The sequence below is a fragment of the Gymnogyps californianus genome, chromosome 2 (assembly GCF_018139145.2).
Source record: "Gymnogyps californianus isolate 813 chromosome 2, ASM1813914v2, whole genome shotgun sequence".
NCBI classification, from domain to species: Eukaryota; Metazoa; Chordata; class Aves; order Accipitriformes; family Cathartidae; genus Gymnogyps; species Gymnogyps californianus.
In genome coordinates this window covers 72,198,594-72,211,394 of record NC_059472.1, presented here as the reverse complement: position 1 = coordinate 72,211,394, position 12,801 = coordinate 72,198,594, and the positions used below count along the sequence as shown (strand labels likewise).

Here is a 12,801-nt window from a genome sequence, read left to right as displayed (position 1 = left end):
TACATGAAAATACACACAAAATAAAAACATTTTAGATATCAGAGGCAAATCAAGTTCCCCCCAAAAATCTGTATTCATGTTAGATCTCCACAGAGTGGCATCAAGCAGTGCCTTCCTGGGTTTTGGCTTTTCAGCTAGTACTTCCAACAAACACAAGACTGTCAAAATGTAAGCAAATGCAAAGCCATTATGTGTAGCTTAAAACCTCAGGAAGTGTCTCCACATGGTCAGAACAACCCTTGAAACCTGCTGCTAAAGCAAAGTAAATCACAAAGTACGCTGTGAAACCTTCCATCATGATAGTCTTCTAGTATTCGCATGATACTTCCACCATAAACTCTGATATGATAATATAATACGATAATCTGTTATATTAAATATGTAAAATAAATCTAATACTAATAGATTACTATAATCTTATATTTGTATTAACAGATTATCTAGATTACTGGCAAATTTATTTGACGTTGTTGATATCATATCGACATACTTGTTGACTACTGATAATTTTTTTTTTTTTTTTGCTTCTATTACTACTATTAAATGCATTTTACAGCTTCAGCCTTGGTTAATGGCAGGCTCTCAAGAAAATAATATTAAAAGTCATCGTAAGTGAAAGTTTAAATCTACCCACATGTGACCTCAGCCCTTCCCCACTGTCAGTGAGCCAGTACCAGGTCTGTGAGCAAAATAAGGGAAAACCATGGGAAGTACAAACCGGGCAGGAGGAATGGAAGACACATGTTGCTCAGCATCTTGATGCCTTCCCATTCCCCACTCCAACTCTCCCTGCTGGCCACATGCAGCCAGAATTACTGAGCAGAGAAAACAGCCTGCATCTCAGCTAAGACTCCATTATAAAGATTTAGCAGAAGAGCAAGCAAGTAGCTTTGTTTGCAAGAGAACAGAATCCCAGTGGACGCATTAGAACAGTAATTTCTTGTTACTCACCTAAATGAAAGAGCAGCATAATCCAGACAGGGACAGAGATTGCTTTTAAGTAACGTTCAGTGCTTATATTCCACTTGAATGAAACCATCATCAGGTAACCAACTACCAACGTCCATATCTTTAAGAAAAAGATACACACAGGTAGGTATACTATAGATGAGTACAACAGAGCTATATTCTGATGTGTGTGTATACACACACACGCACGCACCCCTAACTGCCATACCAAGAGAACTGAAGTCACGTTCTAATTCTTGAAGAAGCCTACATTTCAGAACTGTCAATTAATTACAGGATTTTTTGCTCCATGTAAGACATATGTAAAGTTTGTGCGAAGTGTAAGGGCAGGCTAGACATGCCTTTGGTCTGCCTTCAGTATGGTTCTAATGTGATGGGGTATACACGCTTTGCTGGACACAAACCCAGAAGGAAGATAGTTTTGCACCTGAGACCAAGCAATTACTCTGGAACTACTATTGAAAGGTGAGAACCTAAATGAAACAGGGCCACCAGCGGCACCAGCAGCGCCACAGGGAGACAGAGCCAGCAGAGCACCACTCATTCCAGCACAGAGCAGCTTGCCAGCTCTTGTGTTCCAGTCCAAAGAGACAAAGGGGGTTTTAAGCCAAAGATAGCCATTAGGAAGCACAACAAAAACTGCTGTTCCTCAGCAGTGTTGGTCCACAAGAGTCATGCCTTTAAATGACTTGTGACATGTAATTTTATCAAATATTTAACTAAAAACACTAAAGAGACAGCGTCTGTGACAACGTATCAAGAGGCAGATGTGGTCATTTTGGTTTTGCTGCTTCTAACTGCCTTCTACAACTCTGCTCATGAGATAAATCACAATACAGAATTCTAATTAAGAATCTTGAGATGAAGAATTTGAGCTTGAAAATGCTGAAAAGAAGAAAGCAGAAACCAGAAGAGGCAACAGGAGGTGAAAACCTGCTACTCAGCAGAAGATGTGAAATAAAAGAGGTATGAAAACCTGTAAAAATAAAAACTCAGTGTTGCATTCTTAAAAAAAGAAAAAAAAAAAAAAGAAAGAAGATATTTCTGGCCCAAATTCAACATACATTCCCTATCCGTAACTAGTTAAGGACACCTTCAAATTTACACTTATAAATCCATAAATTCCAATGAAGTTTAAACAGAACTTCTATTAACGGCTTTTGCACAAATACAGGCGGGGCGGAGAATGGATTGAGAGCAGCCCTGCAGAGAAGGACTTGAGGGCATTGGTTGACGAGAAGCTCAACATGACCCAGCAATGTGCATTTGCAGCCCAGAAGGCCAACCGTATCCTGGGCTGCATCAAAAGAAGCATGACCAGCAGGTCGAGGGAGGTGATTCTCCCCCTCTACTCTGCTCTCGTGAGACCCCACCTGGAGTACTGCATTCAGCTCTGGGGCCCCCAACATAAGAAGGATATCGACCTGTTGGAGCAAGTCCAGAGGAGGGCCACAAAGATGATCGGGGGCTAGAGTACCTCTCCTGTGAAGACAGGCTGAGGGAGTTGGGGTTGTTCAGCCTGGAGAAGAGAAGGCTCTGGGGAGACCTTATGGCAGCCTTCTAGTACCTAAAGGGGGCCTACAGGAAAGCTGGAGAGGGACTTTTTACAAGGGCATGTAGTGATGGGACAAGGGGTAATGGCTTTAAACTGAAAGAGGGTAGATTTAGGTTAGATGCAAGGAAGAAATTCTTCACTGTGAGGGTGGTGAGGCACTGGAACAGGTCGCCCAGAGAGGCTGTGGATGCCCCCTCCCTGGAAGTGTTCAAGGCCAGGCTGGCTGGGGCTTTGAGCAACCTGGTCTACTGGAAAGTGTCCCCGCCCATGGCACAGGGGTTGGAACTAGAGGATCTTTAAGGTCCCTTCCAACGCAACCCATTCTATGAATCTAGGTTTCCATGCTGACTCAGACATCACTGTAAGAAGTAAGAATGCACTGGCAGACACACATAACAAGCAATTAGACAGAACACACCAGAAGAGCTTTCACCTCTTTACTCTGCACTATACGACTCATGCTGAAGAGGCAACAGTCCCTGTGAAAAGCAGGTTTGTGTGACTAGTCCCATGGACCTAATTGGTGTAGAGGAAATCTTAATTGTACTGAATTCAGCAGACAAGCAGTGATGGACCCTGTTAACTTCAGGGGGAATGCTCATACACAGAAGGTAATTTAAAATTGCTCAAGAAATGTGAACAAATGTATACCCTTTTCATACTAATCTTTCTCATCAAAGTTGATCAGTCCAACTTTTCACTGCTATCTATCTCTAGTTTTGCATCAACAGAGCTGCGTAATGCTTATGGCCAAATGTGGACTCAAGATAAATGTCTAAAACCAACACAACCCTTAGACATTAAGACTAAAGTCATAAACAAACAAACAAAAGACATTTCATCTGAAATGCACAGCAGCACTCCTTTAACAGCATAGGTTCGTAACAAATTCACTCACAAGGGATATTACAGCACAAGTGTAATTGCAAGAGATAACTCGGCATGAAGATGCTATCCTACTCCCCAACATCAGCCACATAGCATCTTTATATGATAAATGTTCCAGCATCAAGCCAGTTTTTCTCTTTAGCTTTTAAATGTACTGATAAATTACAGATAGGAGACTCAGTAATTTCAATAAATTAAACTTTCTGATTAAAAATATGCCAAAAGTAGGACGCTAACAGGGCATAAGCCTATGTTTAACAGCCAACAAAGCAAAACATGTTGCACTGCCTTTAGCCATGCATGTAGCTGAACTAAAAGCTAGCATTTCAGGGTTTAGGTATTCAACAATTTTTTGTGTTGTAAGTTACAATAATTCATCAATTCTCATTTCTAAAAGCTTAGCAAATGACCCAAGTAAAAGTACTTCTTGTTTCTATTGAATAGAGAGAAATAGCTTATTTTAAAATAAACAGGTCATCTTGTTTCGGAGATCAAACAATAACAATCCTGAACCCCTGTTAAAAAAACCCTACGTAGTCAATTGACTGGTGCAAGAGGTTTAATTTCAGTGACACCATGGAGTAATCAGTGCTTTTATCAGTTAATGTTATGGCCAAGCACTTCCCTATGCTGCAAGAAATACACTGCATGGGAACTAGGGTAGCCTACTTCTCTAACTTGGGTAGCCTACTTCCAACAATTCATAGCTGAAAGAACTGACAAAGCAAATTAACTTAAATTGACATGGACTAGGATTTCATCCCATACTAACTTGGCAACAGCCTACTTTTTTTTTTTCCCCTTTAACCCTTTAAAGGCATGTTATATAACCTTTCCCACTGTTTTTCTGAATGGTCTCCAAACGTTTTGGCTACAAGAGCATGAGAGTATTAGTAGCCTCTTTACTATCACGTGTCCATCTCAACAACACCACCATGGAAAGGAAGAATAAGAGATACTGCCTACTTTCATTAAAATTAAGCTACTGTAATTATTGCTCTGAAACTAGAATGGATACAAATTCCATGCTAAACCAAAATGCTTATAAATTTGATTTGTAAGAGTATACAGCTAACCAGGTAACTAATACACACACTTCAGATACTGCAGAATGCATTAGCTACCATAAACTATTTATTTATCAAGCTGAAGTCAGTTGCAGATGCCTAACTTTCACCATGTACTCTGAGATTTTCAATGCCTATTCAATCACAATTAATATTTACAGACATGCACAACTCCCATATATCACAATTTTAGGATGGTTTAATCCTGTAAGCTTTCCTCCTTTTTCCTTTCCTCACTTACCTTCATTGTCTGAACAGACAGCAAAGACCTCATTTCTCACAGCTCCTTTGCATTTTGTAGCACCCCTCACAAATTGAACAAAATGTTGTGCCTTTAGACATACAAAGTAAAACTGCCTGCTTCCCTGAATAAACAGCTGTAAGACTGCAATGTAACTTCTTGGATTTCAGCATCCAATTTTGCGTTACAGTGGTAAATTTAAAAGGCCAGATTTAGACACGTCTAGGCAAGTCTGAAGGGCTTCAGTTCTCTCTAAATTGCCAATTTGAGGCAAAATTACACCATAGAAAGATGCAGCGTTTATGTTAAGCTCAAGCATCTGCTTCAGTGTTTTGATTTTTCTTTTAAATTTCAGTGTTGGAAAGTGTAGGATTTATCAGCATGACCGTATCACCAATGTTACTGAAAGTCTGTTTCCAGTTCCAGTTAAAGTCCAGAGAATTTGAAAATCTGAGACACTCTTTTGGCTTTGGCTTCATTTTTTGAGAACTAACTCTTTCTTACAACTCAACTCTTGACAACATTTATATTGAGTTATATCGAAAAGTAAAACTCTTTATTTACACAGTTCACTCCCTTTTTTTCCCTATCAGCAAGTTAATCTTTAACGGAGAGGTTTTACAGATGAGCTCATTTAATAGCTCACTGCTACTGAAAGCAGCAGTTCATTCTCTCCCACTGCCAGTCAGGCAGTCCCACCTCTTCTGCACACCAGATTCAATGTTCAGCCAGCCAGCTCAAGCTCCCTAAGCTGATAAAAAACTATCTGGAAAAAAACCCAAGAGTTTATAAACAAATTCAGTCATAGCTAAACAGGCTCACAGAGATAAGACAGGCACTGACAACAGGGCAACCGAAGCATATGTCACAAGTGGGACGAGCAAGAACAGCTCCTCATGGGTAGCAAAGCTGTCAGAATGACTTAGCCTTCCTTGGAACATTGCTCCAACAACTCAACATCCAGCAGTGAACACATTTCCTACCTGCTTCATGTAAACCACCCCATGGTAAATACAACAGTGAAGACTGAGTAGAATAACCAACAGTTACTTCTTTTGATATATGCCCTGCCAACCTTCCAAAAGTTTCCAGTTTTTAACAAGTCAGCACCTACCAAATGGTGTGTTTCAACTCTTTCATTTTCTAGTTGTAGCTCTACCCTCTCCCTTTGCCATTTCAAAGCGTTGGGTTTTTTCCCAGGCTGCTCTTTTCCACTTGGAAATCATATGGCAAAGTTTTTTAGGGTTTGGTTTGGTTTTTTTAATTGAGATATTTAAAGCTGTTTGATGAAACTATGGATCCAATTCAAACAGTTTCCTATTTTCCAGTTTGTTTCAGGGTTATAACCAAAAAAAGAGTCCTAACTATCTCACCACTTCCTTTTAACATTTAAAAATAAAATTTTCATTTGGAAATAGAGATTTTCATTAGTGTTTCTTAAAACTGGAAATCCTTAAAAACATTGACCAAACATTCACATGGCACTTTTGCAAACTTTTAAAACAGTGAAGTTTTTCCACAGTGAAGTGTATTCCACAGTACACAAACATTAAAACTGAGTGAAGCTGGTTGAAGAAGTGATCTTTTAACAGCAGTTCATTATTTCTACCTCTTCCTCCTCAGTGGCAATGCAGACTGCTGAAGGAAAATGAACCTACCGCAAAAGCTGAGCAGAATAGTCTTGGACTTGAAAAACGAAGTGACACAAGGCATTAAATACATCACTAAAAGCCAAACTGTGTTTGCCACTGTGAACATCACAGTGTTTTCTTTATCTGTCTGTTCATTTGAAAATGGTTTTCTAAACAATAAAAAAGATAATAAGGAGGCAGGTGAGGAATTACGAAAATGTCATTTTTATTCCAGTTTTCAGAACCAAAATTAATTCCATGTGGCTTTACTGTATATTCCACAGTACACAAGAGGAAATATGCCACAATGTGCAGAATTTGGTGGAATGAAGAAAGTATAACTGCCCTTCATTTAGCATGGAGACAGTCTTTGTCAAACAGATACAAAAACAAAAAAAACCCCAAACCAACTAATCACACATATAATACTATTGCCCACCTCAAAGCAAACTCAACCACCTCTTCCCTTCACTAAGGAAGCTGTCATTTACCTAAGCAGGTAAATGACATCCTGATTTTTTTTCCTAAGTGAACACAAGTAAGCATAAACTTGACAGACTGGGTTATTCCTTGTCCTAAGCTCAAAGGACTAGAACAGCATACCAGTTCTGTTTCTTCTAGAATCCGCAACTGTGACACATATCCATGTAGATATGTTTGACGTTAACACACACAGACTGCTAAACCACATGAAACAGAAGCCTGGTGTTTAGCGAGACTACCCCTTCTTGAAGAGACAAAATTACGAACTTACAACTAGAATCCTGGGACAGGGGGGAACTGACCATCAAAATCAACACTGCCACACACGGGTTAAAAGTATTTTCAATGTGTCCTGCAACATTTCCTACACTGTGAATTTAAGGAAATCCATTACATCCAAGATATCCAGAAGACTGCAGCTATGGATGTTGAAAATGCTCCTCCTCTAGTTCACTTTTCCTGTCTTAATACAAAAGTTATTTATGAGAAACTCCGTTAATAAAAATGCTATTCAGAAATCAAACTTTTCAAGATTCACTTGTGAAAAGAGGTTTTTCAGAGCACATCAAATTCCCTGCAGACAGAGCACCACTCCTCTGATGTGCTTCATGATGACACTTTCACAAGAGATGGCTCCTCAGCATATGCAACTGCTTCACCTTCTTGCTTTATTATAGACAGCACAGTTAAAATTTTGCTGGACAGTTCCATAACAAGCATTCCTTTCAGAGGTGGTAGAAAAAGTAATATCATTGTGTTCAAATAATACATATAAATACCAAAAAAATAACTAACTTTATGTAGCATATGTAGTGCCTGGTGCTGCTGTTCATGCATATAAATCTAAACAAGCTCACAAGCCTTTTCAAGAAAGGTTCTCCCAAAACTGAGGGTGGGTGTGGAAAGGAAAAACAAAGGTGGAAAAGAAAATACTATCAACATTTCAGTCTTTCCCTGCCCCTCCCCATCCTGTTTTTAAATAGGCCACATGTGGTCTCTACACAGTTGATCTCCACCAAGTTGTGAAAACAAACCAAAACCTGTGGTTTTGGTAAGATGTGTTTACAGTCAGTACCTGGCTGTATGATTTATAAGTCAAGATACCAAATAATGAAAGGATTATTATAAACAGCAGAGAGAATACTTAAGGGCTTTTTCAGGTGTGGGGTTTTTTTTTATGCTGGGCAAGTTTCAGAAACCTGCAAGCCTGCTCTAAGAAGAAAGGGAACGAAAAAAACCCAACAAAAAAAAACAAATCCTATTTGAAACACTCAAAAAATAGGAATTATATGCAACTCAAAAATCAGAACTGTGTTTTTCTCATTTATAGTTATTCCAACATTATAGTCAAACTTAACCCTTTCCTTTGCTAGAAGAGAAATTGCCCCATCAGGTGAACTTGTCAAAATGTAGATGCTTTTTCGCCTCCACAGGTGATATTCAATAGCACTGTGCAAGCCAAGCATCTTGGAACCTGTGACCCAAAACGTTTGCCAAGAAGCATGTTTGAGAATTTCAGTCTGCAAGGGTTACTTTAGGGGCTGCTGACATCTAGTGCCAACACAAATGGAGGCTTCCCTGGTGGATGTCTTTGATAGCTTCCCTGACAGGGAGCAGTCAACCAGCCAAAACAAACAACACCTACTTTGACAATATTCCAATGTAGTGGTCACTGCAAATGGTGTTTCCAGATTTGCCCAGCACTGTAGTGAGGAAAGGACTGATTAGGTCCTCTAACTGCATGCTAACCTCTAGAACAAAATGAGTTGTACCTAGTACAGTCAGAGATATAAAAAAAACCACTGACACACATACATACGGGTACGCAGTTCTGACCCTGATCAGTAACTTGTGACAAACCAAGGAAGAAAGACTGGCTATGGGAGAAAGATTTTGACAGCCCTATAACCAAGTTCACTCCAAAGAATTCTGCCAATTATATCAGATTTGATTTACTAAGATGAACTTCAGAGTCAATGTAGAGCAGCTGTATAATTCATTTCATCTGCCGGGATCTACAAACTAACTATTTTCTAAGTAAATATGAGCATGTGAACCCTGCTGAAAAAAAAAGAAAATACAACCAATAGCTGGCATTTCCTGTATATTACTATAAGCATAAAATGTCAGGCTAAAGTAGTTTGAACTCTTGCCACAAAGCAGAAGAATTTCCCGTACCTTAGATACAGTGCTGGATACAAGCATACTTCCTACAAAACTAGGACAACAAGGCAGTCCAAGATTAGTCTTCAGAAGGTATGTTAACTGCAAGGGTAACCGTGCTGAAATTGCCATAGCATATAAACGTGTAAGGGTCTATTCAGTCTGCTATGGGACAAAGTCCCCTCCTTTTCAAGAAAAAAAGATACAGAAAAACATTCCCCTTCCCTATCACATGTAACTGAAGTTCATGTAGAGTGTATGTCCTCTACGTAAGACTTCTGCAAACAACCCATAGAGAAGGCTGGAGTCAGAGCAAGGAACTCATCTGGAATTTATAACCAGCTCCTAGTTTTAAGGCCCAGCAGCCTACTACACTTCTTGAGCAAGCTTCTTCAAAGATGATGCAGGAACTGTAAAGCACAAAGGGAAAGAAACGGAGACAGTGGGAACAAGATGCTTATAGACTAGCCTAAGATCTTGGACTTGTTCTTCAAATGCAGTGTTTTGCAATTACCTATCAAACAGTCCTATCATGGAGGTATCTAGGATTCCTAATTCAAATTGCAGGTGTGACTTAAGAACCACAGACAGGAATATAGCAATTTCCAGGTCTTCACTCATCAACACCGTAAATGGCTTTCCCAGATTTGAGGGCAACAGTGACAACAGTACAAGAAAGCTCTGTAACATACTGGTGCCAAGATACAGTTTACTATGTCATTATCACATGCAATTGCTGCATTTGGAGAACATTTTTTTCTGGAACCGAAGAGACTTTCTGTCTCTGTATCACAACCTAGTAGATACCATAAAAATACCTTTAGTTAGAGAACATCAAACTGGTATCCCAAAACCCCATAATTGTTCTCAGTCAAATTCTAATGATAGGCATCCTCTCACTTCTCTATCACAACAGAGGGAATCAGAAAGTGAGAGGACAACCATGCATGTTCTTCTTCTCTGTAAGCAGCAGGGCCATCCAGGTGGGGCAAAGCTCCAAATAAGAATAAATACACCGTACACCTTTGCAGCCCAAGGCAGAATCATTGGTGGCTGGAGCACAGACATTCATAGTTCACAACATGAAAACCACCATAAACAAACGTACCATGCTAGTCAGATACTGGTCTCGCACTTAAGCCATACTTGCTCATTTCTTTTATGCTTTTAATAAATGATTTATATATCATATTCTTGGCAAGAAAGTATTCCTTGCTGTCTAAGTGGAAAATTTACTTATTTTATGTTAAGTTACTCCGTATCAAAATATTTCAAAACACAGGAATCTAGATTGGCTTAGTGGGCTGCTAAAAGAAACAGTGCAAGAAATGAAATTACCATTACTTTTGCTTATCACATAGAGTATCTACAAACAAAAATAGCTGTAATCTTCATGCAAGATAACATACAGAAGGAACTGTGGAGGATTCAGATCCCAGAGAAGAACAGTACAATGGAGCAAACTGACTCGTAATATCCAAAATTCCTGTGCAGCTAACAAGTAGACTGTACACATGTAAACAGAGTCCTGCAATATAATGTGGCAATTAAACGGCTTTAAAATGCTTAACTGAAGTTACAGCAGATACTATTAACTGATCCAGCTCAAGGCTCCTCAGCAGCATGGATAAAATTAAGTTATCCTGCTACAGCTCTGAGATAATACAAATCAGGTAACAGCAAAACTAAAGGAACTGGAATAGGAAAACACTGTAAAGTGTATAGATAATGCCAGGCTGAGTTGAGGTTATTCACAAAGGGAAGCCCCAGAGTTTCCTTCTCATATAGGGCCACAAAGAGAGACACAGGCAGCTTGCTTAGAAAGCTATAGCAACTGGTTTGCTTAAGGAAGTCTGTGGTCAGTTATTTTGACATGAACCCAAAAATCTTCCCAAGGAACTCAAGTCAGAAGAGTTCTGGGAGCTTACCATCTTTTGCCCAGTTAAAGTCTTACAGCACTTCAATGAACACAAGTGTCATACCAGGAACACCAGTGCAAAACAAAAGTATCAGACACTGCTAAACAAAATTGCACTGAGCATGCGCAGACATCCCGCTGTGCATCACAACTGTAGTTATGAGGTTAAATCAGTGCAACCTCCTTCAGTACCCTTATAGTTACCCAGTGTTAAGTACAGCTTGATTAATCAAGTTTAAATAAAGGACTGGACTTAGTCAAGTTGGTTAGTGTTGCAGTATCACTGATTTGTTAAAAATAAAACAGGTAGGCGAATGCAAAGGAAAGTCTTAAGCTTACCAAGTAAATTGTGTGGCAACTAATCAAAACTTCCCATCAGTACCAAGTCATGCCTACATTCTTCTACCACCATCTTGCCTTTTTATAAAAATAGAGTGTCTCTGTCTGTCTATCTACTCAGTCTTAATTATACTTCTGAGGACAAAACAGACCAGAAATACATCTGCCCTGACATTTTCCAGCGTATGACAACACTTCAGAATAGAAAGCCAAGAAAATCTCTTCTTCCAATGTTTACCTTCAAGAGACAAAACACATTCTCCAGTCCATCCTGTTCACACTAGAAATATCTCAGAATATCCTTCATCAGTACATTCAGGAGAACTATTACTTTTTTGTTTCTGGTATGCATCTCCAAAGTCGTGTTTGAGGTATCACCATGCTCCACCAAAGGAATAAAACTAGTATTCAAAGAACACACATAATTCAAAATCAGAAGCCTGACAAGCTTGTTAGAGTATTTTTTTTCCTTGACAGTTTCTCTCTCTTGCCCACATAAGATGACCAGTTTTAGGTAGTTCTTCAGTTTTATCTCCACGTATATGCCCATTAAACCAACCATGTATGTCATTTTCCACCCAAGGTGGGGGGGTGGTTGTTTTGTTTGTGTTTAAAAAACTAGAGCAGCTTAGAAAAAGTATTTGACACAAAGCAATCTGAGCATGCCAAATGTACATCAGTATTTAATAAAAGTACAACTTACTGATCTTCTATGCTTTCACATATCCATTTACTTCAGCTATGTGGTATTTCTTGCATTTTCAGTTATAACTAACAGTGAAAATGAGTTCTGCCAGAGGTTTTAACTAGTCTACCTACTGAAGACAACACAGGGAAAAGTAGTCTCCCAGAATCTTTATTACTGTAAGTCTAATTTGTAAGTTAAATAAACAGCTTTACTTTTTAACATTCAAAACTGAGTTTGCACCATTTGATACTTTAAGAAGAAAAAAAAAAATCAGTACACTGAGAAACAAGCCTTAAGATGCCTTCCCCCCCAAGTCACTTGCAGAGCTGAACGGCTGTTTCACAACACTTAAGACACATCCTACAGCTCAACAGAGTCGATGTTTGCCCAAGACCTCACTTGAATTACCATTGACTTAACAGCATCTCAAAACTGGGGCATGACTAAACTACCGACATGAAATATCAACAGAGAAAACGTATCTGCCCCTGCTGCACGCACTTGGTTACAGAGAACGCCTCTCCATGGGTTATAACTCCGGAGCTTTTCTCAAAGTTGTTTTACATACGGTTTTATAGTGAAGGCTAGGTTTGCCCTACACCACCGCGATGCCGTGACAGCTGGTGGTTTGCCCCGGCACCCCTGGCGCTGCTGCGCCCCCCGAGCAGTGCCCTGCGCCCCGCAACGCCGCGGCGAAAGTCACACCCACGTGCTGTGAGGAGAGTTTCGGCGTCCTTTAGTGTAAAAAAAGAAAAAAAAAAGGAAAAAAAAAGGCTACGGCGACTTCAAACAGGCGCCTTACGATTTTAAACGTTTGCCTCCGCAAACCCCCTCCCGCCGCCGCGCAACAAGTGAGATG

General features: G+C 39.6%; 1 protein-coding gene across 1 annotated transcript in view; it reads right to left on the bottom strand.

The window, feature by feature from the left end:
• Window positions 1-12,801, bottom strand: part of TMEM245 (transmembrane protein 245) — an 86,005-nt gene that overhangs the window by 72,297 nt on the left and 907 nt on the right. The window contains exon 2 of the mRNA XM_050892749.1: window positions 952-1,069. Coding sequence (XP_050748706.1) covers window positions 952-1,069 — 118 coding nt within the window. The remainder of the gene's footprint in view (window positions 1-951; window positions 1,070-12,801) is intronic.